The 25,190-nt window shown below is 36.6% G+C and overlaps 15 protein-coding genes across 15 annotated transcripts; 11 read left to right on the top strand and 4 right to left on the bottom strand.

Annotated features, from left to right (window-relative positions):
• Window positions 1–623: 623 nt before the first annotated feature.
• EIN_485600 (hypothetical protein) lies at window positions 624–3,960 on the top strand (the record flags this gene model as incomplete). Its single annotated transcript, XM_004255891.1, has 3 exons — window positions 624–635; window positions 709–3,642; window positions 3,796–3,960. The coding sequence occupies 3 exons, from the start codon at window positions 624–626 to the stop codon at window positions 3,958–3,960; spliced, it is 3,111 nt and encodes a 1,036-aa protein (XP_004255939.1).
• A 113-nt stretch (window positions 3,961–4,073) lies between these two features.
• On the bottom strand, window positions 4,074–4,819 carry EIN_485590 (hypothetical protein; the record flags this gene model as incomplete). The annotated part of the gene is made up of 2 exons (XM_004255890.1): window positions 4,074–4,567; window positions 4,633–4,819. The coding sequence occupies 2 exons, from the start codon at window positions 4,817–4,819 to the stop codon at window positions 4,074–4,076; spliced, it is 681 nt and encodes a 226-aa protein (XP_004255938.1).
• A 543-nt stretch (window positions 4,820–5,362) lies between these two features.
• EIN_485580 (hypothetical protein) lies at window positions 5,363–6,262 on the bottom strand (the record flags this gene model as incomplete). The annotated part of the gene is made up of 1 exon (XM_004255889.1): window positions 5,363–6,262. One exon carries the CDS (start codon window positions 6,260–6,262, stop codon window positions 5,363–5,365), a length of 900 nt encoding a protein of 299 aa, XP_004255937.1.
• A 203-nt stretch (window positions 6,263–6,465) lies between these two features.
• On the bottom strand, window positions 6,466–7,536 carry EIN_485570 (hypothetical protein; the record flags this gene model as incomplete). Its single annotated transcript, XM_004255888.1, has 1 exon — window positions 6,466–7,536. One exon carries the CDS (start codon window positions 7,534–7,536, stop codon window positions 6,466–6,468), a length of 1,071 nt encoding a protein of 356 aa, XP_004255936.1.
• A 426-nt stretch (window positions 7,537–7,962) lies between these two features.
• EIN_485560 (hypothetical protein) lies at window positions 7,963–8,730 on the top strand (the record flags this gene model as incomplete). Its single annotated transcript, XM_004255887.1, has 1 exon — window positions 7,963–8,730. The coding sequence occupies one exon, from the start codon at window positions 7,963–7,965 to the stop codon at window positions 8,728–8,730; it is 768 nt and encodes a 255-aa protein (XP_004255935.1).
• A 462-nt stretch (window positions 8,731–9,192) lies between these two features.
• EIN_485550 (hypothetical protein) lies at window positions 9,193–9,885 on the top strand (the record flags this gene model as incomplete). The annotated part of the gene is made up of 1 exon (XM_004255886.1): window positions 9,193–9,885. The coding sequence occupies one exon, from the start codon at window positions 9,193–9,195 to the stop codon at window positions 9,883–9,885; it is 693 nt and encodes a 230-aa protein (XP_004255934.1).
• Window positions 9,886–10,047: 162 nt separating this feature from the next.
• EIN_485540 (hypothetical protein) lies at window positions 10,048–10,734 on the top strand (the record flags this gene model as incomplete). Its single annotated transcript, XM_004255885.1, has 1 exon — window positions 10,048–10,734. One exon carries the CDS (start codon window positions 10,048–10,050, stop codon window positions 10,732–10,734), a length of 687 nt encoding a protein of 228 aa, XP_004255933.1.
• Window positions 10,735–11,101: 367 nt separating this feature from the next.
• On the top strand, window positions 11,102–11,473 carry EIN_485530 (60S acidic ribosomal protein P1, putative; the record flags this gene model as incomplete). Its single annotated transcript, XM_004255884.1, has 1 exon — window positions 11,102–11,473. One exon carries the CDS (start codon window positions 11,102–11,104, stop codon window positions 11,471–11,473), a length of 372 nt encoding a protein of 123 aa, XP_004255932.1.
• Window positions 11,474–11,957: 484 nt separating this feature from the next.
• Window positions 11,958–13,106, top strand: EIN_485520 (hypothetical protein; the record flags this gene model as incomplete). The annotated part of the gene is made up of 1 exon (XM_004255883.1): window positions 11,958–13,106. The coding sequence occupies one exon, from the start codon at window positions 11,958–11,960 to the stop codon at window positions 13,104–13,106; it is 1,149 nt and encodes a 382-aa protein (XP_004255931.1).
• Window positions 13,107–13,954: 848 nt separating this feature from the next.
• EIN_485510 (dual specificity protein kinase lkH1, putative) lies at window positions 13,955–15,112 on the top strand (the record flags this gene model as incomplete). The annotated part of the gene is made up of 1 exon (XM_004255882.1): window positions 13,955–15,112. The coding sequence occupies one exon, from the start codon at window positions 13,955–13,957 to the stop codon at window positions 15,110–15,112; it is 1,158 nt and encodes a 385-aa protein (XP_004255930.1).
• A 275-nt stretch (window positions 15,113–15,387) lies between these two features.
• On the top strand, window positions 15,388–16,080 carry EIN_485500 (hypothetical protein; the record flags this gene model as incomplete). The annotated part of the gene is made up of 1 exon (XM_004255881.1): window positions 15,388–16,080. The coding sequence occupies one exon, from the start codon at window positions 15,388–15,390 to the stop codon at window positions 16,078–16,080; it is 693 nt and encodes a 230-aa protein (XP_004255929.1).
• A 106-nt stretch (window positions 16,081–16,186) lies between these two features.
• On the bottom strand, window positions 16,187–19,801 carry EIN_485490 (hypothetical protein; the record flags this gene model as incomplete). Its single annotated transcript, XM_004255880.1, has 3 exons — window positions 16,187–17,399; window positions 17,507–19,582; window positions 19,626–19,801. 3 exons carry the CDS (start codon window positions 19,799–19,801, stop codon window positions 16,187–16,189), a joined length of 3,465 nt encoding a protein of 1,154 aa, XP_004255928.1.
• A 453-nt stretch (window positions 19,802–20,254) lies between these two features.
• Window positions 20,255–20,692, top strand: EIN_485480 (hypothetical protein; the record flags this gene model as incomplete). Its single annotated transcript, XM_004255879.1, has 2 exons — window positions 20,255–20,529; window positions 20,590–20,692. The coding sequence occupies 2 exons, from the start codon at window positions 20,255–20,257 to the stop codon at window positions 20,690–20,692; spliced, it is 378 nt and encodes a 125-aa protein (XP_004255927.1).
• Window positions 20,693–20,827: 135 nt separating this feature from the next.
• EIN_485470 (translation initiation factor 2B, delta subunit, putative) lies at window positions 20,828–22,264 on the top strand (the record flags this gene model as incomplete). Its single annotated transcript, XM_004255878.1, has 2 exons — window positions 20,828–21,641; window positions 21,702–22,264. 2 exons carry the CDS (start codon window positions 20,828–20,830, stop codon window positions 22,262–22,264), a joined length of 1,377 nt encoding a protein of 458 aa, XP_004255926.1.
• A 214-nt stretch (window positions 22,265–22,478) lies between these two features.
• Window positions 22,479–24,495, top strand: EIN_485460 (hypothetical protein; the record flags this gene model as incomplete). The annotated part of the gene is made up of 3 exons (XM_004255877.1): window positions 22,479–22,893; window positions 23,004–23,257; window positions 23,320–24,495. The coding sequence occupies 3 exons, from the start codon at window positions 22,479–22,481 to the stop codon at window positions 24,493–24,495; spliced, it is 1,845 nt and encodes a 614-aa protein (XP_004255925.1).
• Window positions 24,496–25,190: the final 695 nt, after the last annotated feature.

Raw genomic sequence — 25,190 nt, 5'->3', positions numbered from 1 at the left:
TAATACTAAATTTATTTATTTATTTATTATAAATAATAATAATATTTTTTTTGTAAACTGTAAATAACTGTTTTAAATCATAATTAAATAACTAACCATTCAATTAAATAAAATCAAACTATCAAAATAGTTTTGTTTATTTTTTTTGTTTAAAAAAACCCGTTTTTTTAGGTTTTACTCTTTAGTTTCGAATACTAATTAATACTAAAGAATAATGACTGAAAAAGTGGGTAAAACCTAAAAATACAATAGGGAATTATCCCTGAATATTAATTAAATAATCTTCTTAATTCAATTCAAAATAATCTACGCGTCAAATGTCGATCTAGTTAGAAATATCATTTGAATTAATAATTCTAATAATACTTTGACATCATAAAGCTCTCTAGATTAGTAAAAAAGCTATACAAATAGAAAAAAAATCAAGAGAATTTCAAAATTTTAACACCAAGAAAAGTGAACTGACTTTTGGAACTGTGAAAAATTGAGGCCTTATGGGAAACCGTTTGTCACATACAAAGAAGCTTTTTGAGAAACTTGACTACGGCAACAAAGGGTACCTTGTCCTCTCTGATCTTATCAAAGAAGAATCTTTCATCCCAACTGTATGCCATTCCCCAGTAATGATGTTTCTTGTTTGCTTTCCTATGTACTATATAATGTTATAAAACAACTATATGCAAACTATTCCAATGAACTTACATCCAGTACGACTCGACCGGGGAGGGTAGGCTGACGTATGAAGACTTTCTCGAGTTAATCTGTTATGTGAGCGATTTAAAAACGCGCTGTGAACAAAGCCAGAAGGACAAAATGAAAGAAAGCGACTCGCGGAAAATACTCCCGAAGATTCGATGCTCCGTGACGGAAACGCCGGACTGCAACCTCGCACCGTTAACAACACCATCACTCCCAGAAACATCAAAATCGCCCACCCCAGCTGTCTTTAGTATGATCACACCAAGCGACTCCCCCGCGCCTGGAGTCACGCCAGGGTTGAACCCCGCCACGTTACTTCAAATGCCACCCAACAGTGTTACTCCGACTCCCGGTGCTAAGGGTGAAGTTAATGTGTCTCAAATACCATCTCAAGAGATGTCGCTGTTGTGGTCGTTGTTTGATCAAGAGATGAAACATCGATTTTTGAGTGTAGTAGAGAACACACAAAAGTATAAGGCGTTCACCTGTTACTTGTTCAATTTGACGGACACGAAAAAGGACGGGAAGATCGATATCGAGGATTTGGAATTCATCCTTGAAGTGCTCTACGACGACGGAATCACTATTGAAAATTTACTGTACGAGTGCCCACAAAGTCGACCACAGAGTGTCGAAGAAGAGGCACAGATGATATTCCAGACGTATTCATATAAGAACAAATCGTTTCTTTGTCAGGCGGAGTTCTCGTTCTTGGCGAATATGATAATGAAGAATTACCGCCTGAAAGCAGAGGGGAACAGCATCCGACTCGTCGGGGACTATGAACTTCAGAGGAAATTGGGAGAAGGGAGTGAGGGGTGTGTCCGACTTGCTATCAATCGCCGCACTGGGGAGAAAAAGGCGATCAAGATCTTCAACAAGAACTCGCAGATCAATTTGGAGCACCTTGAAAATGAAATTTCGAGTCTGCGCAAATTGAATCATCCGAATATCGTACGACTCGATGAGGTCATTGAAAATGATGACCAACTCTATTTTGTCATGGAGTTGTGTCCCGGGGGAAGTCTTGCGGAACATATTGCAATAGCACCGTTCTCTATTCCCGTTGCTCGAAACTTCTTTAAACAGCTTTTGAGTGGTGTCAAGTATTGTCACGACAATGGAATAGTCCACAGAGACTTGAAACTTGAGAATTTGATATTAGACCGCGATGGCATTAACTTGAAGATCTGCGACTTTGGTCACAGTAGTTTTATAGTGACTGATTGGGACTTTGTGCAGAGTAATGTTGTGGGAAGTTTATATCATATAGCTCCAGAGCAATTACTTGACCACTGCTATAGAGGTAAAAAGGCGGATATCTGGTCTATTGGTGTTATATTAGTCAGAATGTTAACGGGGAAGTATCCGTTTTATTCGAAAGACCCTGAAGAGACAGTCAAGATGATTAAATATGCTGTCTATGTGTTACCAGACTCTGTTCCAATGGAAGTGCAACAATTACTGTCACATATCTTTGTTATAGACCCGGAGAAGAGGTATTCAATTGAACAGATAGAAGAGTCGAGTTTCACGAAGTGTGATGTCTGTATGCCATTTTCATTCACAAAGAAAACGATTATTATAGATTCGACACTCACGACGATAGATAACGCGTGGAACACTATACACAATATATTGGAATCCAACGGCGTGATGTGTAAAAACAACACGAGGAGCTGCTATACGATGTACTGTTTCCACCTCAAAATGCAGATGAAGTTTGTGTTGGGGTGTCGTGTCGGGCAGACGCCAAACTCAAACACCTATTTGGAGTTTGCGATGACCGACGGCGCTGGAATTGACTTCCGAAACTTCATCGAGACGATTCGAAAACAATTTGTTGATAAAATAGAGAATGTCTGTCTTATTTTGAATGAGAAGTCCTTTGACTCCCTTTTACTTGAAAGCTCGCAGCCGCTCTTGACGAGCTTCAGGCGGTCGTATGAGGAGTCCGTAGAGAAGAGTCGTGTGAGTGTTTTGTTATGTGGGAAAGCTGGGTGTGGGAAGACATCCTTGGCGCAACGATTCTTTTCGAGTAACATAGAAGTCGATAGTGTACCTACAAAGTACTATACGAAGTATATCCACCCACACAAATCAATTGTTTTGTACGACGCAAAGGGGATTGAAATGAAGACGAAAAACGACTTCTGGGAGGTCACGCGAAGCTTTTTGGAAGTCCACAAAAGCTCCGAACGAATCCACTGTGTGTGGTATGTAGTAGATGCGACTGCGTCGCGGTTTGATGTGATGGAAGAGGAGATCTGTCGTACGTTGTTTGACATTCCGATGGTCATTATTATTAATAAAGCAGATTTGTTGTCTGACGAAGAGCTCACGAAGCTGAAGACTAAAATTGAGAGTTACAAATTTGAGAAGTGCGTTGGAGTAGTCACGACTATCGGACTCCCACCAGAAAAGGTCCCGCGCGGGTCTGCAAATATATGTAGTCGGTGTAAGTCGGACGATATCTGTGTGTTTGTGAAACAAAACGTAGTATTTTGTAACGCGTGCGGATATGAACAGTCGATCATGGCAAGAACTAATGTCGATCAATATGATAAAGTGATTGACTTGACTATTTCGATGCTTCCCGATGCGATGAAATCAAATTTTGTCTCGGGCCAGTCCCTTTCAATAACACGCAAAATAGAAACTAGTAAGAAGCTTCTTCGGGAGTATTATAAAAGTCTTGGAACAAACAACGAATACGAGTTAAAGCGGGTGTTACAGCTCTTGACTAAGTTGAACAAGTTGTGGGATATGGCGGACTTTCACACCGTCAAAGTCGCCTCGAAAGTCATTCAAAATTTCTTGTTGAGTAAAAAGGATGTTGGGAAGACCATTGCAAATTTCTTTTGTGATTCTCCCGTCTTTGAGCCCAATGAATTTACAGCCGTCTGTGTCGTGTGGGTGCAGTGTTTGACTGACTTGCATTTCGTTTGTTTCTTTTTACTATATCTATTAATATCTTAACTCTCACATACACTATACCATATTTAATTAGTACTATATTAAAATATAAACTATATTATAATTTACTATATTTCATCAGTAACATTTAATTCTTTATATTAATATATTAATATGAAGCAAATGATCCAAGAAGTCTTAAATGGTGGGAAAGGGTATGCAGACAACGACGCGTTAACGAAAAAGGTGATGGACGCGTTTGTCAAAATGCAAAAGAATTATGTAGAGACGGTGCAAGCTGATTTGACGAAAAATGGGATTGAAAGTGTCTTGAAAAAGTTCTAATTGAATTTCATTACAGTGCGAACGCTGGTGGTGTTGCGCTAATTTCCAGTTGTTTTTATCGCGATTTTTTGTTCAAAGGCCCCTCTTAAAAGTTAAACAGTAAAAAAATACAATCAACAGCACTTCTTCTTCTTTTTTAATGAAGAGGACAATAACACGGGTTCGTCTGCATTCACTAGTGGAACAGGAGCCGCGGGAATATTATCGATTTCTTCTATACTTAATGACTTCGATGAGGACGACCGCACTAGAAAGCTTTCTCGCATCTTTTTAGCTTCTAATGGCTTATGTAAAAGATCAACATACGTTTGAGCTAAACATTGAAACACTTCGGTAATGTTCTTCCCACTCTCCGCTGAGGTCTCAAAATACTTCAAATCGGGAAAGGCCGCAGTGACCTCCTCCGCAAAGACAGACCGCTCCGACGTTAAATCACACTTGTTCCCCGCTAACACTACTATCGGGCGTTTCTGCAAGTCTTGCATTTCGTTAAGCCAATACGCGATACGATCAAACGAGTTTTTGTCGGTCAAGGAAAACATAACGACAGCAGCATCAGAGCCTCGGTAATACGTTTTGGTGATTGAACGAAACCGTTCTTGTCCAGCTTAGAGTTATTATAATTATTATTATTAGTATTTAATACTTGTAGTTATATTGAGAAACACAAACCAGTGTCCCACAACTCGATACGTACAACTTCATCCCCAATGGGTATCTCTTTTATCTTGAAATCAACACCAACACTCGCAGTATACATGTTGTCAAATGTCGTCTCTACTAACCGCTGGACACATGCAGTTTTGCCTACACCAGACTCCCCAAGAAGCAAACACTTGACTGGCTTCGCCTTCTTCATTTCTGAAATTTCCAGATGTTCATTTCAAAGCACTAAAAACAGTGTTTTGGCTCCTCTTTACCTTGTTGAGCTTTTGGGACAGCAGTGTTCTCTTAGTCTTTTTTCTTGAGTTAATACCGGGAAATTACTCAAAAATAGAGTCAAGTGTTTGCAAAACCTGGAATTATACATTCTAGTTGAATGTATAATTCTTTTTCCTTTTCTTTTGATTACTTATTAAAGCAGAAAAAGTCCGTTTTGCTATTTTTTGAATGGAATTGTTGTTTAATTGTTATTCTTAATAAACTTATAAATAAATTAACCAATAAAACAACTAGTTATTTATTAATAATTGTATTATTTTATTAATTAATTATTATCTCTAATAAATGACCGATCTACTATATATTTAGAATTAAATTATATTAAATTATATTTTATTATATTATGAAAAATGGTTTTTGTAAATAAAATACTATAATTATAGTAATAATAATAATATTTTTATACAATAATAATTTACAATTATTAATTTTGAGTTAATTGATAGTATTATGATGTTCTTCAATGATTCTGATGAAAATGGTGATAAAGAATAAGCCGTTTTGTATTAATATAAATAGCACTACTTTCCGAATCGAGAACGATGACATCACCCGAATCGAGTCGCACAACTATCATCGACTCTCTCACGTAAAATACCGCTGATTTTCCGTTACGTGTTTTACTAAAGAAACTGCCTGTTGGGATATTAACGACTTCACACGCAAGTCTTTTCCACTCCAAGTGCAACTCGACGTTTAACTTTGATATTGCGTCTTCCTTGATATCGTATTTGTATTCATTTCCTTGAAAGAAACAATAGAAAAATCGTTCTTCTGCGTAGTACACGTGGACTGCTACCGATTTGTCTCCCGTGTAGAGGGACACACACTTTCTTCCACTGATTGAGTTCGATGAGATAGTTGCGAACCACACAGTACTCAGCTGATATATTTTGTCCTCATAAATTGCTGTTGTCACATTCATCCGTTTTGGCACAGACCCTTTTGAAGACACCAACGCCAAATCGTTCATTCGAAGCATCTCTTGGATCCTTTTTGAAGTCTCAAACAAAACATCCGTCTTAGTTTTTGTGGTAGAAAAGTCCCTTTTTGTCATGATAAGAACACTCGAAGTGTCTTCGACGTCGTTCATTATTTTTTCGTTGTATTGTGTGGCAAGTGCATTTGTAAATTGAGTCATATCATCTTGTGTTGTTGTTAAGTATTTTTGGATCTTTTTACACTGCTCCGAACTGGCGGTCAACAACCGCTGAGCTCGTTGGTCCGGTGAAGTCTGGCTTTGGCTCTTCAGTTCGCCAACAACACGCTGAAGGTTTTGAACGATCTCCGTGAGCTTGACTACGCGGCTAGTTAACGCGCCAAGCCGGTCAAAAACCTTATCAAACAGATTTGTCGCCATCAAGATTTTAAAGTTCAGAGTTCTTCTTCATACTTTTTCAGTTCGCTTCGTTACTCATTTGCTCAAATGAATTTTTTCAATTTTATCGTTTCTTTTGTTCTTTGAATGCGTCGGCTATATAAAGTGTTTATCTTTTAACACACAACTAATCGAAAGAATTAATTATTTGGACAACTAAAACTGTATGAAAAACAGCGAATTGATCACGTCGAATAAATATCATAAAACGCACAATTTGGTATTCCATAACGGCCAAATAACTGAAAACAATTACAAAAGGAATGTTCCTCAAATCGTGTGACACTACTTGGAATGGTCATTACAAGTAATGACTTGCAATTTGCAAAGCAAAACTGTTTAATTTCAGATATCCGCCTGGAGAGCTCTATTTTAGAGAGAGATGTGCAACCATCAAAGCAGTTAGCTCCAATCGTAATAACACTGTCTGGTATAACCATCTCCTTTAACTGTTTACAACAACAAAAGCACGATTTGCCAATAGAAACGACACTTGTTGGAATAGAAAAGTTCTCTATAAAGTAGTGTGAAGATCTTTTGGTATTCACACGAGTCGACGGAGTGGGGAGGTTGAACGAAACAAGGTAACACCCACTTTCGTATAACATTTTTTCTTTGAAATAATAAATGTTGTTATTCGAGGCTTTCACTGTGATATTTTTAAGACTACTGCACCCACAAAAACAGTTGTATCCTATCTCATGGACGGACATTGGAATTTCTATATTTGAAAGACATGTGCATCCTTCGAAGCAGAGAAATGGGATACTTGTAATTGTCAATGGCAGAACCACTTGTTGTAGATAAGAAAGCTTTGCAAAGGTATTCGAACCTATACGATATACAGTGGGTGGGATTATAATGGAAGTAATCAATTCGTTATTAAGAAAATTAAGTTCTTTGATGTCATAAACAGAATGAGGAATTACTAAATTTTTAAGAGGAGTTGATGATGTCAAATAAACTCTTTTGTATATTGCATTAGAGTCTGAAAAATGTTCTGAATAAATAACACTGTGCCAATAAACCTTTTTAATTATCGAATTGAAAGACAAATCATTTTCAGAGTAGAAGTGTTGTGTCTCGAGGTGAGGAAATAATTTGACTGTATCATTAGTAAGGGGTATTGGGTTGTAATGGAACTTCGCCATGTTATCCTTGAACTTTTTGCAAACACATTCAACACGTACAAAATCAGTTATTCGCAAAAAGTATTTTGAGACTATCATCATTGAATAGCTATCTAGTGTTTTCATCTCTGTGTCTTCTTTTTTAAGTAGTTTTGTGTTTTCTGATTATTAAGTCTTTCTAGTTATTTTTACTTTATTTAATAGTTTTTAGTTTGACGTCATTAACTGTCAAAAGTAATTATTGTATAATTAATGGTTTTAATATAATTCTAACTCATTATTCTATTTAATTATTATAAAAAATACTATTAATTGTTTCTATAATAAAACTATATTTTTAATTTGCACGAATTATTTTTTTAAATTAATTAAATTAAAAACTATTTTGCAGTTTGAAATTGTTACTATAATAAAACTATATTATACCAATATTTTAACTATACAAATGAGTAAATTTACAACATAAAAACTCGACCAAATTTAGAATTTTTATTTTGACATGAAATTTTTATTTTAGGGTTTTTAAAGATTTTCTTTCAAACAAGTTTTTGCATGCCACGAACCAACATCTGGACACTGACGAGTTTTAAGCCCGAAGATAACCCACACGGGCTTGTCGAGGAGAGTCAATTCTCTGTTGCGTTTCCCAAATTTCGTGAAGCTTACATCAAATCGATATTACCTGCTTTAGTCGCGAAGTTGGAGGAGTTCAAACTCAAAATTGACGTCGATTACTTGCAGGGGTCTTTTGTTATTAAAACCACAAGAAAAACGTTTGACCCCTTCATCATCATTAAGGGCCGTGATATGCTCAAGTTGATTGGGAGAGGCGCTGACCTTGAACTGGCGTCAAAAATTCTTTTGGATGACTACTGGTGTGATATCATCAAAATTGGTAATATGGTCGTCGACAGAAAACGCCTTGTGAAAAGAAGGCAACGACTTGTTGGACCAAACGGCGCGACACAAAAGGCCATCGAGATATTGACGGAATGCCAATTTATCGTACAAGGAAAGACAGTGGCGGTTATAGGGAAGCCAGAAGGGTTAAAGTTGGTCAGAAAGATTGTCGAGGACTGTATGAATAATATCCACCCAGTCTATAACATCAAGTCGTTGATGATTCGCAAAGAACTTGCAAAGAACGACAAAATGAAGTCAGAGAGCTGGGACCGTTACATCCCAAAGTACGTCAAGAAATATAGGCCCGAAAAAACGGAAGAAGAGAAGTTGCGTATCAAGAAAAAAAAGGAGATCAAAAGAAAGATCATCGAGAGGAAGAAAAATTACACTCCATTCCCTCCAGAGAGAGACGACTAACGACTTATTTGATTGTTTCTGTGAATTTGGGTCAAACAAATCAAAACTGTGTCAATGGTACAATTTTCGTTATTCTGTTCAACAAGTTTAACGTCTAAAAACTTGCAGATGTGGTTATATGAACGGTTTATAATACTTAAACGTATTTATCGCTATTTGTAACACACCTTCATCGTTTTTGTTCTTACTTTTTTTATCCCCTTATTTACTCTCTTTCCAGCAAGATTGTTCTCACTTTTTTTTGTATATTCATAAATAAATAAACCATATTATAATAGTAACTCATTTTTTTGAAATCGAACAGTAACCAAAAAAATATACACAATCCAATTATTTGCCAATCTACTCCTTTACTAAATAATTACTAATAAAAACAAGAAAAATTATAGTAATAATAAATTATATTTACTATTAACAATGTATCTCTTTTTTAATAACCACAAACTATAAATTTTCTAGATCATGTCCACTGTAACCTCTCGCGAGCTCTCTCTTCTCATCGACATCCTTCGCAACGTGAAGCGGTTCAAGAATTGGGTTTTGTCGCGACAGAACAGCACACCCTTACTCTCTGAATTACAAGAATGTCTTGGCGGTATGGACATCCACGCGACATGTACCGTCCATGAATTCATGGAAGCTCTCCAGAAAGAAGTTAACAGTGCAGAAGTGACTGATGAAGAAGAAGGATGTCCTCTTAATGGGATATTAGTATCGACGTTCCAATGTCTTCAATGTAACATCGAGTGGACTAAGACGACGTCGCCGCTGTTCATCACCATAATGAAGAACACAGACGTCGATACAAATACCGTCCAAAAGGCCGTCGTCTCATTTCTGGAAGCGCATTTCTCCTCGCGGATGCAGTGTAAAGCGTGCAACAAAGACTTGATGGTAATTAATGAGTACCTCTTCGCACCCAAAATCTTGTGTGTCGAATTGACTCATTTGGACGTCCCTCTCCAACTCGAGGAAAACGTGTTTATCAACGGAAGCGAATACGAGTGCATCGCGACGGTCGCACAGCGAGACCAAACCTTATTTTCAGCGCGAAAAGTCGCCGACAAGTCTTGGAAGTTCTCAGAGGATGTCGGTGGATTGAAAATGACGGACGACATCAAGTACGTCTTCTTTAAAGCAAAAGACTACATTTGAAGAGGATTGATGACGTCTAAAAGAGGGGAGAAGATGTATTATAGTACTAGAAAGGTCAAATAGTTCATTAATAGAACTTTTTTTAGAATTTTAGTGGTTTTGTGTACTATATAATTATAATAAAAATATCATTTAAAACTATAAATCGGACAAAAGGAAAAGATGGCGTGTTGCCACAAGCACAACGAAGTGGAGTACCCGCCGGATACCATCGACGAACCAACGCGAAGCTCTCTACAGTGTTTAAGTGACACTTTTAATTTTGATGCATTAGAAATGGAGATAGCGAAGAATGAAGAGATCGCGTTAGTGTTACTCAAAAACAAATTTGTAGAGAAAGTGGTGGAAAGACTGGGTGAACGGACTTTGCCTTCTGTTGTGTTTGATAAGTTTGTAGAACAAGCTATTAATATGCTCTCGACTATCGCGAAGACGAAATATGGGGTCTATTTGTTACCATCAAATACGTTCTATTGCTTCATCCCATTTGCTTTTGACTCGAATGTTTCAATGGAATGTATATATGCCATTTTGAGTACATTTTGTGAATTGATAATTGACGAAGAAAGTGCACTGATAATAATGAATTACCATATCTTCCCTTTAGTAATGATTTGGCTTGAATTTGGTAATGAAAAGTGTATTGAGATTTGCTTACAAATATTAAACAAACTTTTTAGAGTACAAAAGATTGTCGACTTCGCTTGCTCTTCTCAAGAAAAAATCGACGAATTTATGAAAATTATTCAGCCATTACAAAAGAATTTAAACTACAGAAAAATGGTTAATACTCTTATCTCGTCTCTTTCTAAAAACGATCTCTTTTCTTCTCAGTCTCAAACCTTATGAAGTAAAATAATCAAATCTTAGGAATATTTATTAACACATTACAAGTAATATATTGAAGATTTTTAAAATTTTTTCATAATAGTAAATTGATTTTAATAAAAAAAAATAATTCAAACTTCAAAGTTAAAAAATAGTTACCATTTGAATTATTAATTATTAATTTAAAATTAATAATTAATATATATAATAGTAAATTCAATTAAAAAAAATATAATATAATAATAATATAATAATAATATAATATTACCAAAAATCAAATTATTTGTGTGAAATTTAAATAATAAAAAAGAATAGTAAAAGAGTTAGAATTAAAAAATTATAGGGAAAAGTTGACCTAAAAGAACTGAAAGCCAAACCTTCGAGGCAAATGGCAGAGCACGCACACGGACACGAACACATGAAAGAGATTTCTGAGGCAAACCAGCAACTTTCAGTCTCACTTGCTGCTTTGATCCTTCACCAAATTGGAAAGGACATCACTGCTGAAACTATTACCACCATCCTCCACCACTCTGGTATTAAGGTCGAAGGTTTCTGGCCAGTCGTTATGGCTAAGGCCCTCTCAAAGGCAAACGTTGAAGACCTCATCATGAACACTGCTGCTGCTCCAGTCGCTGCTGCCCCAGCTGCCGCCGGTGCTGCTGCTGAAGAGAAAAAAGAAGAAAACAAGGAAGAGAAAAAAGAAGAGAAAAAAGACGAACCAGAAGAGGACTTCGGAGGTTTCGGTGATCTTTTCTAAAGTAACTCGGTATTGAGGGTTTTTTGATGTTTTGTATTCAAATTATATTCGCAATTAAAGACATTATTATTATAATTATTATAATCGATTATTATCATTAATTATTATAATTAATAATAACTACTTATAAAGGGTTAATTTTTATTAATCATTATAATTAGTATAATACTTGTTATCTTTTATAGAATCTAATAAAGTATTATTCTCAGATTGTTTTGTGAAAAACTGTACCATTAATTTTCTTTTTATTTCTTATAATTTAAACCAATTTACAAATGATGAATTTGAATTATTAATTCTAGGTATGAATTTATTATTTAATAATATTAATCATGTAATTAAGTATAATAATAAAATTTACTATTCTTTTTTAAAAAATGAAATAAGTGAATGAAAAACGACACTTATATAATATACTATACTTTAATCAATCTAATTTTTATTAATTATTAAACTATAAATTTAACAAACTGCAATAGTAGAAATGAGTGTGTTTTACTTCAACCATCGTTCCTTTGGAGATTATTTGCGGTGTGAAATTGCCAAGCCTTCAATCACTTTGTTGGATGTGAAGCAAAAAGTTGTCGATGTTTTTTTACATCGGCAACCCCCCGAAACATACCAACCTTCACAAATCTTGGTCTATCAAGGCTCACTTGAGATAACGAATCTTGCTGAAATTATCCCTCAGGACTCTCGCTTCACTGTATTTACACGCACACAAGAAACTTCTAAGGTCACTCGCGAGGCCGTCGACTTAAAAGATATTTGTGTAGATAACAAGACGATCACCGCGACACCACTGTTCTCCACCAATTCGCGTAAACAGAAACCACAACATTTGCCCCCAGGGTATATCTGTCGAAGATGTGGTAAACCGGGTCATTTCATTCGAGACTGTCCCGAGAACAACAACCCCGTGTATGACCGTAAAGAGACTGCCGGCCTTCCCCGCGAGATGTACGAAGAAGTCAACGACGACGACACCAACGCGATGATCACAAAAGATGGGAAACATGTAGCGCTCAAAATTACAGGCCAACAGTTTCGGCCTGTTGTTCAAGTCGAAGTTGGTGAAGAGGAGAGTGCGAATTCCGTACCGAAGCGGTTGAGATGTCCGAAGTGCTCTGGGCTCTTACGTGGTGCTTCTGTTTTAAAGTGTTGTGGGAAGAGTTTCTGTGAGGACTGTTTAGTTAAAATACGAAGTGAAGAGAGGTGTATCAACTGTGGGAAAGCCATTGATATATCGAAAGATATTATGGAGGATAAGAAGGTGCGACAGGACATCTTAAAGTTCTTTGAAGAAACAAATAGAAAGATAGCACAGAAGGCAATGGAGAAGGCGCATCTGGAACACCCCACTAAGAATGCAAACGAAGAAAAAAGTAAGATAAAAGAAGTCGTCGAGAGTAAACCAGTCATTGAAAAAATGGACATCTCCGGTCTCTTCAAAAAAAAAGACCCAAAATTTTGTCCGTTGTGGAGACTCGCTGCAGTCAAATGTGACGGAGTTAAGTTCACTGGAAAGTTGATTGGAATCGAAGAATATAAACCAGACAGAGTCGCTAAAATACTGGAAGGTGTCAAGAAGAGAGAAAGAAGCAGGTCAAGAGAGAGATCTGATAATAAGTGACTGATTTGTTTTTTGAGATATCTGCGAGGATTTATAGTAATTTTTTATTATATTTAACTATAAAATTTTATTTATAGGATGATGTTAACAAAAAATAAAAGATATTTTTTGAATGATGATAGATAAACTTTATATTACAAGTTTATGGGGCAGACCTTTCCCACCCTCACCCCGTTTACCAAAATAAAATATTTGCCGCGAGTGTTTTTTGAAGGGAAATCCACTTTTCAGCCACTGTTTGTGCGTCCCCATGTCGCCCACTTTCCTTGTCCGTACTGTGTGGACGCGGATGTGGTTCCCCCCGCTTGTGGGGGGGTCAGGGGGGATCCGCGCCAAGGGAGGACTTGGAAAGTGGGTGAAACGGTGCACAAACAGACTGTTTGAGTGCGGCCTCAGAGCCTTCTTTTCAATGCTCCGTCTTACTCGGTTTCCACTAAATCAAGGTGATTTTTCGGCATTTCCTGAATTCGGGAACCAGACCTAATATTATCCAAAACGCCCATTTACTATAATTATAATTAAAAATTATAAAATATAGTAAATTAATTCTATATTTAGACGGGGTGAGGGTGGGAAAATTCTGCCCCTACAAAAAACAGTGTTTTTTGGTAAAGTTATTAATTATAATAATTGAAATTATTGATAGAAGAGTATTTTTATTAAATCTGTATAATAAAATATAATTATAAATAACCACAATGAATAATTATAATAAATACTAATAAATAATACTAATAATTATAATACGAATTGAATCAGTTAATTTCTGACTTTTTTCTAAGAAATTTAGAAAGAAAGAGGTCAGGAAAAAAGGAAAAAAGACCTTTTATTTATTTTTCAATACACCCATGAAGAGTGTCAAGAACAAATTTGCACGTTTGAAACAGAAAAAACCGACTGTGACAGAAGAAGATGAATCGTCTGACGGGTATGAAAACTCCGAAGGGGAGTATGTTGAGAAACCGAAATTTTATCGCTTTGGGGGGTATCACCCGGTTAAAGTAGGTGATGAATACAACGGGTATGTAGTTCAGTCCAAATTAGGGTTTGGTCACTTTTCGACGGTATGGTTAGTCCAAAGGAAAGAGAGTGGGAAAGTAGGAGCGCTGAAGGTAGTTAAAAGCGCGAAGACGTATACGGAGATGGCGATTGATGAGATTAAGTTGATGCAAAAGATTACGGATAGCGACAAAGAGTTAAGACAACCCTTGTTACACATTTTAGATAACTTTAGTATTAACGGCCCGAATGGGACACATATCTGTTTAGTCATGGACGTCGGTGGATCGAACTTATTGGACTTAATTAAATATTATAAGTACCATGGGATACCTCTTCCAAGTGCTAAATATATCTCTAAGCAAGTTCTTCAAGCATTGGACTTCATTCATACCCGGTGTGGAATCATTCACACCGACTTGAAACCTGAAAATGTATTACTCTCATTCACCGTCCCGAAAAATTCGGAGGACCCGTTGCCAGAACATTTCACAACAAAACTCGCAGACTTTGGAAACGCAAATTGGGTCACTAAAAGATTCACAGATGATATCCAAACACTCGAATATAGAGCTCCTGAAGTCATTCTGGGACTCCACTGGGGGTGTCCAGTCGATGTGTGGTCACATGGATGTATGATCTTCGAATTAGTAACGGGAGACTATTTGTTCAAGCCAAAAGGAAGTGAATCCTTCTCTATCGAAGAAGACCATCTGGCTCAGTTCATGGAGCTCCTCGGGTTCTTCCAAAACCGGTACTTGAAGTATGCACCAAACGCTCCAAAATACTTCAAATCTAATTTGGAGCTCAAACACATCCCTAACGCTTCTCTTAAAATGTGGAAGACTAAGGATGTACTGATTGATAAATACAAAATCAATGAAAGCGACGCTGATGTGTTGGCGGACTTATTGGAGAAAATGCTCATTTATGACGAATTTAAGCGAGCAACTGCAAAAGAGTGTCTTCAGCACGAGTGGTTCAGTGATGTGACTATGTCCATGTGATATTGGTGTTTACTATTAAACTACTATTACCTTTAGTTTTGTCATTTCGTCCACTTTTCTAAAGTAAAAAATAGCTTTGATTAATTAAAGTTATTATTACTGATTATTACTAGTTTTTTAATATTAATAACAATATACTAATGAATATACTAATAAATATACTAATAAATATATTAATAAATATATTAATAAATATATTAATAAATATATTAATAAATATATTAATAAATATTAAATACACAACAAAGAAAAAACAATCAAAAATAGATGAATAGATGGAACTTGAGAAGAACACCATTTCAGTGGATTCTATTTCTCTCGAAAAAGAAGAAGAGAACGAAAAGCCAAAACTTATCCAACCACAATATCAAACTGACTCTTTTATTGATGTAAACATTCAGAATATAACAGACGGACAACACGAGATGTCTATCGAAAAGATTCAAAGTGTGCAAGACAACAGTTTCAAAGACAGTGAAGAGAAAGTCGAGGCTCTGAGTATCAGGACTGATATTCAAACGACAATCAAAGACCAATTCACTCATTTAATTGACGCAGACAACAAAAAAATCAAAGAAGAAAAGAAACCCCATAAAGAAGAGAAGAGTCCACTTGCCAAAGAAGACAAGGCTTACAGGGAGATGGTGCGGAAGGCAAAACTTCAAACGCGCAAATTGCTAGTTGGGCGGTGTTCGAGATGTGGGAGTATTGGGCACACTGCCTTGAAGTGTAAGAATGCTCCTCGATTCATCAATGACATTCTCGACGAAATTAAAGAGCAAAATCATCAGAATGTGTGGTATGATCCAAAGTCGTCCTTATCTCGAACTAATCAAAAACTTCGATACGTCGCCTCCAAAAAGTCGACGCGGAATTTTCATCAACAACAACAGCCAGAGAAGAAGCTGTTTTGTAGTATGTGTAAAGAGTTCGGACATACCTCGACTGACTGCTATAACTATTTTTGAATAGTTTTGTTATTATATATATATACTATACTCAAAGTACTATAATATACTATAATATACTATATTCATTCTATTACAAATTCTATTACAAAATAATACGAAAAAATCACTTCTTTGGATCTTTCTTCTTGAAAAGTCCAGTGAATGTGGTCTTCTTTCTTTCGCCTCTTGGAGATGGTGAAGGAGATCTCTCTGTCATAGCTGGGGTGTGAGAGCGTTGTTGTATTAAAGAACTTCCTTCATCTTTTCCTTTAGCTTCTTTAACTTCTTTAGCGCTTTGTTTCTCTTCCTTTTCTTTCTCCTTCTCTCGTTGTTTCTCCTCTTTCTCCTTTTGTTTTTCTTCTTTCAAATTTGCAGAGCTCTTTCTGTTCCACAGACTCTTGTGTTTCTTTGCTATCGACTTCTCTTCCAACGAATTGCGTTTCTTTGGCGTCTCGACTTTTTGTTCGACGGGCTCGATAACAGTGACTTTAATGGGATCTGGTAAGTCGATTTCGGGGACACTGACATTGAACAGTGTTTTTGGTTCAAAGTTTTGGTTCTGCATTTTATTCATCCAGCTTCGAGTAAAGAGGACGTCGACAAACGCTTGTACGTCGCACGTCTTCTCGTGGAATGCGACAATTTTGTCTTTCCGAGCAATAATCGGGTTCAACGGTAAGATGGTCTTTCTCACCAATCTCATGATCATCGCGTGGATCACCAAAGGCAACACCGACAGATGGACCAATTTTTGTGATGGCACATCCGTTGTAATGCTGTCCAAGACATACAAATCGGAAGTTGTAGGAAGAATAGAAATCGTCGTTTCATCATTAGGTTTCTCAGTACCATTCCAGACAACGTGGACAAGAGGGACTAAAGCTTCACGAGGCTTTGTAATCAAAGGTGTCGAGAAGACCATTTCGACGGTGTCATCTTCGTATTTCATGATTTTGGATACGTCCGTTATAATGACATCTCCCAGTCGATTGACAAACGAAACAAATTCTTTAGTAGCACCCGTTTCACATGTGATGTCGACCAACACTTTATTCTTTGTAGACATGTTATCTAACTCATGCAATACACTATATATAGCGTTTGTTGGTTGTGTAGTTTTAAATGGGTTTGTGATGTGTGTGATGTCCAACATACGTAATAACAGACGAGTCATCCCACTCTTACTTAGTGTTCGATTCTTCCTTAAGAATTCTTGTGTGATGACAAGTGGCGCTTTCAGTCGTGCATCACTGTTCTCTATCGTTTTGACGTCTTCTTCCGCACTTGTCACTAAGTCTGCTACATTCACTGGAGTTTCTAATTTCCAGTCTGTTTCCCTGTAATGTTATTGTATTAATTAGTAAATAATATAATTTATTAGTATCATTAATTATAATAATTATTAATTATAATACCATCAAAAGTAATAAGAAGAGTAACAAACGTAATGGCCAAAGGTGTTTGCTCGGAGAGTACTGGTGCTGTCTCTGACAAGAAAAGTCCCCAATCTTCATTATCTGCGTCTGGGACATATCTAAAGAAGAAGCATTTCTTGCCATATTGTGTTCGAGAAATGCAGATCACGCCATTTGTGTGTTTGTTGTTTGCCCAAGGAATTTCAATGAATGTCAGAATTTGGCAATTTTGTGAGTAAATGTGGATGTAGTCTTCAAAGGAGTCATTTCCATTCAACACAAACGACTTTCTGATTTGCACTTCGTCGATTGCTGTTTGCAGAGTCATAATAGGCAAGACGTAGTCATCAAAACAGTTTGCGAGTCTTGCGTCGAAGAACGTTTCTATTTGTGGGAGTCTTTCCAGCGTGATATTTCTCGCCAAGACTGCCAAAGTTTGATTACATTTCGTGAAGACGGTCGGTTCGATAATTTCAAAGCAGCAGGTATAGATCTTTACAAAGGTATTGACAAGTGCCCCATAGTTATAACATGGCGCGTCTTGTTTCTTATTATCAATAAACGTGAGTAAGAAATTGAAGAGGGGGTATAACGCATTCGGTGGGTTTTCACAGAATGAGGAATACTCAATAAGGGTTTCGAGGAAGTTAATGAGGTCGTTACACTCTGTAGTCAGTAAAAGAGTCAATTGACTATTCGTTTGAGTAAAGCATTTGATGACCTTCGCGATCATTTCTGTGACATTCCCCGTCTCAACAGCGTCCATTACAAATCGTGAGAAGACTCCAATCAGTAACTTCAAGATGTCCGACTTACTTTCATTCTCAAACGCTTGCAAAGCATCGTCAACTAACTTCTGTTTCACATCGGCAAAGGTTATTACGTCATTGTTCCCACCAAGGTGTGGGATCTCGTACTTCAACCGCTCTCTGCCAATCGACAGTTGGACCTCTTCTATAAGTTTAATAGCACACTCTTTGAAGTTCGGTTGTGACTTACTCACACATTGATTAATAGCAACGTTCAGTGCTGGATATAACAACGCAAATGTCGGTGTCTTTTCATTGAAAAATCCGGCAGTGAGTTGAACAGCTGCTTCGACCACATTCATGTTAGCACTCAATAAGGCACATTGGAAGATTTTGAGTAACTTGACGTTGTGTTTAGTTTCAAATATAGTTGTTTCGAGTAACTTGCGAACGATTTGAGTCGTCGATTTGACTATGACGATGATCCCTTCACTGTATTTGTTATGGTCCAAGAAGTGTATTGGTTGATACAAAGCGTCGATGAAGATATTCAATATATCATTTCCATTCGGCAACGGTTGTTTACTCTGGAAATTAATGATGTCAAGAATTAACTCGTTAATGCCTTGTTGGACGACACAAAAGACCTTATTGTCTTGAATCAATGTCAAGTTTCCTACTAAATGCAACACACGTAACCAAAATCGGAACGCATACGTCTTCTTAAAAGTGGTTTGCACAGTGGTCTTATTGAATGTCACAAACACTTCGACAGTGTCTCCACCAACTTCGGAATATAACCACTTGAACAACGCCGTTTGAATGAGCATCACATAACGTGCCCAATTCGTCGCAACTTCATTGATTCGGACCCAAATGGAGTGTCTCCTCATGAAGAAGTTCCAGATGTTCGCCTCAGTCGTCCCAAGACGGGTGAACTGTTGATATAAGATGACTATGCCAACATCAACCACTTTCGACATCGGAAGTTGGGTACACAAGTTGTCATCAGGTCCACAGACATCATCTATAGACCCCATTAAAACAACTACAAGGCGACGAAGAGTCTCGGGGTCGCTCACTCTTTCACTCACTTTGCGCAATGCGACTAACCCTCTTAAACACAACTCGGCGTATTTAATAAGGGTTTGTGGGGAACACGGGTCAACTCTTCGAGTGTATAACATACTCATTTGGCCTAAGAATATCTCAGTGTAGTGTTTGGTGTTAGCTTTAATTGGTTGTGGGGTGTCCATCTCTTCACTAAACCAATTCTCGTAGATTCCTAAGCACGTTGAAATCGTTTCTATTTCGCTGTATGGGAAGGATAACCCTTTGCCAATAACTTCCATCACCCTATATATCAATTATACCATTCAAAGAGTCTAAAAGAACAAACCACTTACAATGGTCGTCTGTGGGAAGTTGTGCACTTGCCTCTACTATCCGTGTAGAGATGTTATTGACTACAAGTCTTACAACATCGTACTCTACTGTCGATTGCAAAAACGCAGTCACATTCGTGTTGGCTGGTTGGGTCAGCAGTTCAGTCGTTTTGACTGTCGGAGAAAGCATCAAGAAGATTAATCAGTTCCTCGTCTTTTTCTATTAATAGTGTTGTGTATTAGAGTTTTTCATATCTCCTTCATTCGTTACTTTTATTTTTAAATCTCTTATTGAATAGTTAAAATTCTAATTGTTTTATTATAACTTTTAATTTGATTTGTTTTTGAACACGAAATGTTTTATAAATTAATTATAATTATTATAAATTATAATTAAATAATGTAATTATTTAATTATAATTTATAATAATTATACTTATATTATCAATTATAAAACAAATCAATTAAATATACTATATATAAAATTTTATTTAACTATATAATATGGTTTAGTGTAAAAATGATCTTTGATTATTTTCACCAAAAAAAATGAAATAACATTTTAAAAAACAAAAAATATTAAAGCTTATCACATTCAAATGATTTAAAGATAAAGTAATTAAGAACTAGAAAAAGAAGAAGAATGATCTCTATCATGTATACATTGACTTACGGAATTAGTCTTGTACTCATTACAACATTGACTTTGCTCATCATCCCAATTCCAAAAGTTGTGAAGAAACAGATCCTTAAATTAACGAAGGCAGTTGTTAAGACTAAAATCATCTCAATCACCGTGTTAGTCTTGGTCACTCTGTTGTATGCCGAGTCTTTTTACAGAATGAAAAGATATGAGGCGATTAAAGATGAGATGCCCGTCGACACCCAAATTAACACTAGAATTGCAAATTACACGGAGTTTGCTTTTTGTTACGTTCAAGAGAGTAATTTAGTTGTGATATAACGATTGACATATAGACTTTTCAGGAGCCAAAGGAACGCATATATCAACTTCTTTAATCTCCTCTTAGTCATCATCTTGTGGAGAGTCGGTTCGTTGGTGAATAAATTAATTAATTAACACTTTTTAATTCTCATTTGATTTTCAAGAGGAATCGAAGAACTTTTTTAGTTGAATTTGAATAAAGGACTTGTGAGGGTTTCCTTTTTCTCCATTTTTTGTGTGGAAATGAAATAAAATCAATCGAATTTTTTGATGAGTGAGGCACAACACAAAAATATCACTGAAGACGCGCAACTTGGCCAAAAAGATCCTTCAAAGAAACAACCGACTCAACAAAAGCAACAACAAAAGGGACAAAAGACGCAAAAGTCCCAGAAAAGTACGCCCATCATGAAAAAAGACGACGAAAACAAAGAAGTCCAAAAAGAAGAAAAAGTCGAGGGGGAACACCAACTAACTAATAAAGAACTCAAAGCACTCAAAAAACAACAAAAACACGACAAAAAAGCTGCACGCGTCGCAGCGGGAATTCCACCAATTCCACAGCCCCCATCGAAAAAGGAAAAGAAAGAACAACAACAGGGAGAGAAGGAAAAACACGACGAGAAACAGAACAAAACCCCGCAGAAAAAGAAGAGCGAAAAGGAAGTTAAGCCTCAAAGTAGTCAAGGCTCTGTGTGCTTTGACCCAATTAGGTTAATGGTTGGCGACGTGAAGAGAATGCCGGTCATCCCTCTTAACAGTAATGCCGTTCACTTTTCTTTCTTACAATTTGCGTTGGAGTGCAGTGAATATAAGTGCATTGGAAGTACAGTCAGAGCACTTCGATTCATCGACTGCATCATCCAAATGCTCCAATCGACACCATTCACACAAAGCATTCAATGTGTCCCAATGGTCGAAGATGCGATGAAACTCCTTGAAAACGCACGAAGTGTCACTGTCGGGATGAATAACGTGAAGAATTTCATCTTCATGAAAAACCTCGAGATTGGCGAGGCGTTGCAAACGGCGCAGACGATCTCGATGAGCATCATTGGGAGTCAAAAGGAGATCATTTCAAAAGGTTTGGTTTGAGTGTTTTGAGGAATTAAAATGTTTTGAAGGAAAAAAGACTGAGAGATAGTGGTGGACACGTACAAATATATCAACCAACACGCCGTCATCCTTACACTTAACTATTCAACACTCTTATTAAACATTTTTAAAAACCAATACGCAAAAGGAACGGATTTTAAAGTCATTGTAGTCGAGACATCACCGCTGAAAGAAGGAGCTTACTTCGCGCGAGCTCTTACAGACATTGGAATAGATACTACTTACATTCTACCAGGTGGACTTCAAATAGTATTGGGGACGGTTACTCGAGTACTTTCTTCAGCTTCAGCTATGGACGGAAGAGGGTCTGTATACACGAGAGCGGGCTCTGCATCAGTTATTTATGCTGCACAGAAGATGCACATACCAGTTATAGTGTGTTGTGAGACATATAAGATGACGGATGGGATACTCAAGAACGAAAAAGAAATGTGCAGAATGTGTAAGAATGCGACAATGTACGACGAAGTCCCTCAGGAGATGATCACTGTAGTCATCACCGAGTTTGGAAGAGTCCCGCCTTCCTCTATTCCTGCTATTGTGAGAGAACAACGTTGGGACTCGAAAGTGCTTTCACAAGAAAAATACTAATCAATTGGACACGTGTTTATCTATTTTTAGACGTCTTCTTGGAGAGAATTGTAGTACATTTTTAATACAGAAATCCCCCAAATTTTACAATAAAAAGTCACTAATTTAAGAAGTAAACTTTCAATAAATTCAAATAAATACAAATAAATTCAATGCGACGGAAAACTGTTTTGAAAGAACAAGAAACAAAGAACTCAAAAATCTAGTATTTCTCATGTCGTTCATACAATGCAGTCTGGACAGGATCCCGAAAACAGAGTCGATCCGCAAACAGAGCGGCATCCCTTTTTACATAGTCTACACCCCACAATACGCTCCGGTCCAAAAAATTCCGACAGAGAAATTGGCAAGGTGCTCGAAATGTCGGGGGTATATGAATAAATACAACACACTTATTGCACCTAACAAGTGGCAGTGTTGTTTATGTGACACTATTAACACAGAGAAATCGATATATTATGACTTGAGCGAGGGAACACAAAAGTACCCCGAACTATCAGTAGAGTCTTTTGAAATAGTCACTGATACAAATTTCACGAGAAGACCGATGCAAGATGTCTGTGTTGTTTTTGCAGTTGATTCGATACTCTGGGAGTCAACAAAGACCATCATCAAAGACGCTGTTATTAGTTTGCTTTTTTACTATAGTTTAATAATTACTTTATTATAATTTAACTATTCTAATAATTGATTTGTTTACATATCAATCAATATGAAAAGACCATTTTATAACACAGAGAGTTGAGTGAGAAGACCAAAGTTGGTATATTGGTGTATGGCAGCAATGTTTCTCTGATTAAAGTAGTACGTGGGAAGTATAGTGTTGATGTTTTTGTTGAAGAACCCGATGACATTATATGTAATGTAGAGACATATCTCACTAAAGCGTGTGATCTTACTAAAGTGCTTGACTTGTTTGATACCATCAGCTTTCCTGCAAGTGTGAATCAAAGTGTTTTTGGGCTTGCGATGAAGACGGTCAATTGCCTTCTAGTTTGTTCTTGGTAAGTTGTTTGAATGATCTTTTAAAGGGAAGCAATGATGTAACAGTGTAGGGAAGTCGTGGAGGGAAAGTCATATGTATCCATGGGAGTCAACCAACAGGACAAGGGTCTTTACAATTAGACTCTGAGACTCTTGATTCGACACATTCAGAGTATTACACTGACTTATCTGTGTTAATGAACAATAACATGATCACAATCGACTTGTTTTTGAGTCTTCATACCTCGTACGATACTGCTACGTTATGCGACTTTGTTCGACGGACTGGTGGGAGGACACACGTCATCTCGAATTTTGGGGTCTTACGTCACACGATGACGAGAGATATAGTACAGAGTGTATGTCGCGAGGCGGTGTTCCGAGTGAGGACGACAGAGAACATGACGACGGTCACTCGATATGGAAATTTCAATATGAGGAATAACGACTTACTAGCAGTTCCATGTGTCGAGCCGAGTTCGTGTCTTGTTGTAGAGTACGAAATTTTGAGCGACTTCTCGTGCACCAAGTTTTATATACAAACTGTCTTTCTGTATACTAATGAGAACAAAGAGAGAGTGTTGCGTATTCAAACGACTTGGTTGCCATATGGTAACGCTCCCGAGATCAATTGCACTGCGTTGACGATCGCGTGCAGTAATGTTTGTGTGGAAATTGCGAAGAAAAAAGGGATCCTCGAAGCTAAAAAGTACTTAGAGCAAATTGCGCGAAACGTCCCGAAGTACTGCAAAGACAGAGACCAAGTGCGTTATAATCTGTTTTGCCTCTTAAAGTCGCCTATATTGAAAATGGAGAAGAATTACATCACCGCGGCGCATCTGCGGGAAATGCGCGGGAATTCACAATTTCCGATTCCGGTGTTATACACTCTCGATAGCTTCGGCGGAGTGAAAATAGTGTCTTTGAGTCAGAGCGAAGTGACGGGGAAACTTTGTATATTTGTCTTTGGCGATTATGTCACGATTTGTGTCGACAAAACAGTCGAGAAGAAAGTTCTTAAGAAAGTCTTTGGAGTAACAACTATTACGGAAATAGCAGAAAACTTCCATATTACTGAAGACAAGAATGAGGTGGCAGAAAGTCTATTACAAATACTTAAGAGTATGGGGGAAAGATGCGTGACGGTCGATTGCTCGGAGAAATGGAAGGAATGGCTTGTTGTAGATCCGAAACCGGATAACACATGGGATTACCAAAGCTTTATATTAAGTTTGGGTGCCGATTAATTCACTCGTGTAACAGTTTTAATTCGTTTATTTAGTCACTATGTTCAATAATTAAAAGATGTAATGAAAGTATACTAGAGGTTCGCGGTTTTTCAACTGTTTTTCAACTGAATATTTTAACCCGTTTAATAGGTAAAATACTTACTGTTAGAAACAAGAAGAAAATTATTTTTTTTACAAAAAATAAAAAACTTCGATTTATTTATATTTTATATTTCATATAAAAAAAATAAAAGTTATTACAATAAATATGTATTTGCTACTTTATTTTGATTGACAAGAAAAAGTCAACGTGTGCACCTAAAAACTAAAATGCATTTCAAACAAAACATACAATAAAACATAATTTTTATTAAAAAAATTAGAAACGTATTTTAAATTTATTTTTTATTCAAATGTTAATTGTTTCAAATTAAAAGCAATATTATTCATTAATTCACACGCCATTGTTCATGAAATTTAAAAATAATTGTTGTGTTTGAGTAAATGAAACATATAATTATTCAAAAAATAAATTTAGTAAACACAATACAGTGCTTATTGGTTTCAAATCGATAATATTTTTTAATAAATCGATTATGTTTTTATATTTTCGACAGTATTTTTTATGGTTTATATTGTATTTAATGAATTATATTACTTTTAATGAAATAGACTGTGTTTTTTATAAAATATATTACTTTTAATGAAAGTGG

This window comes from Entamoeba invadens, assembly GCF_000330505.1.
Source record: "Entamoeba invadens IP1 unplaced genomic scaffold scaff_1105074726715, whole genome shotgun sequence".
Classification (NCBI taxonomy): domain Eukaryota; phylum Evosea; order Mastigamoebida; family Endamoebidae; genus Entamoeba; species Entamoeba invadens.
This window is presented reverse-complemented; position numbering and strand designations above follow the sequence as displayed.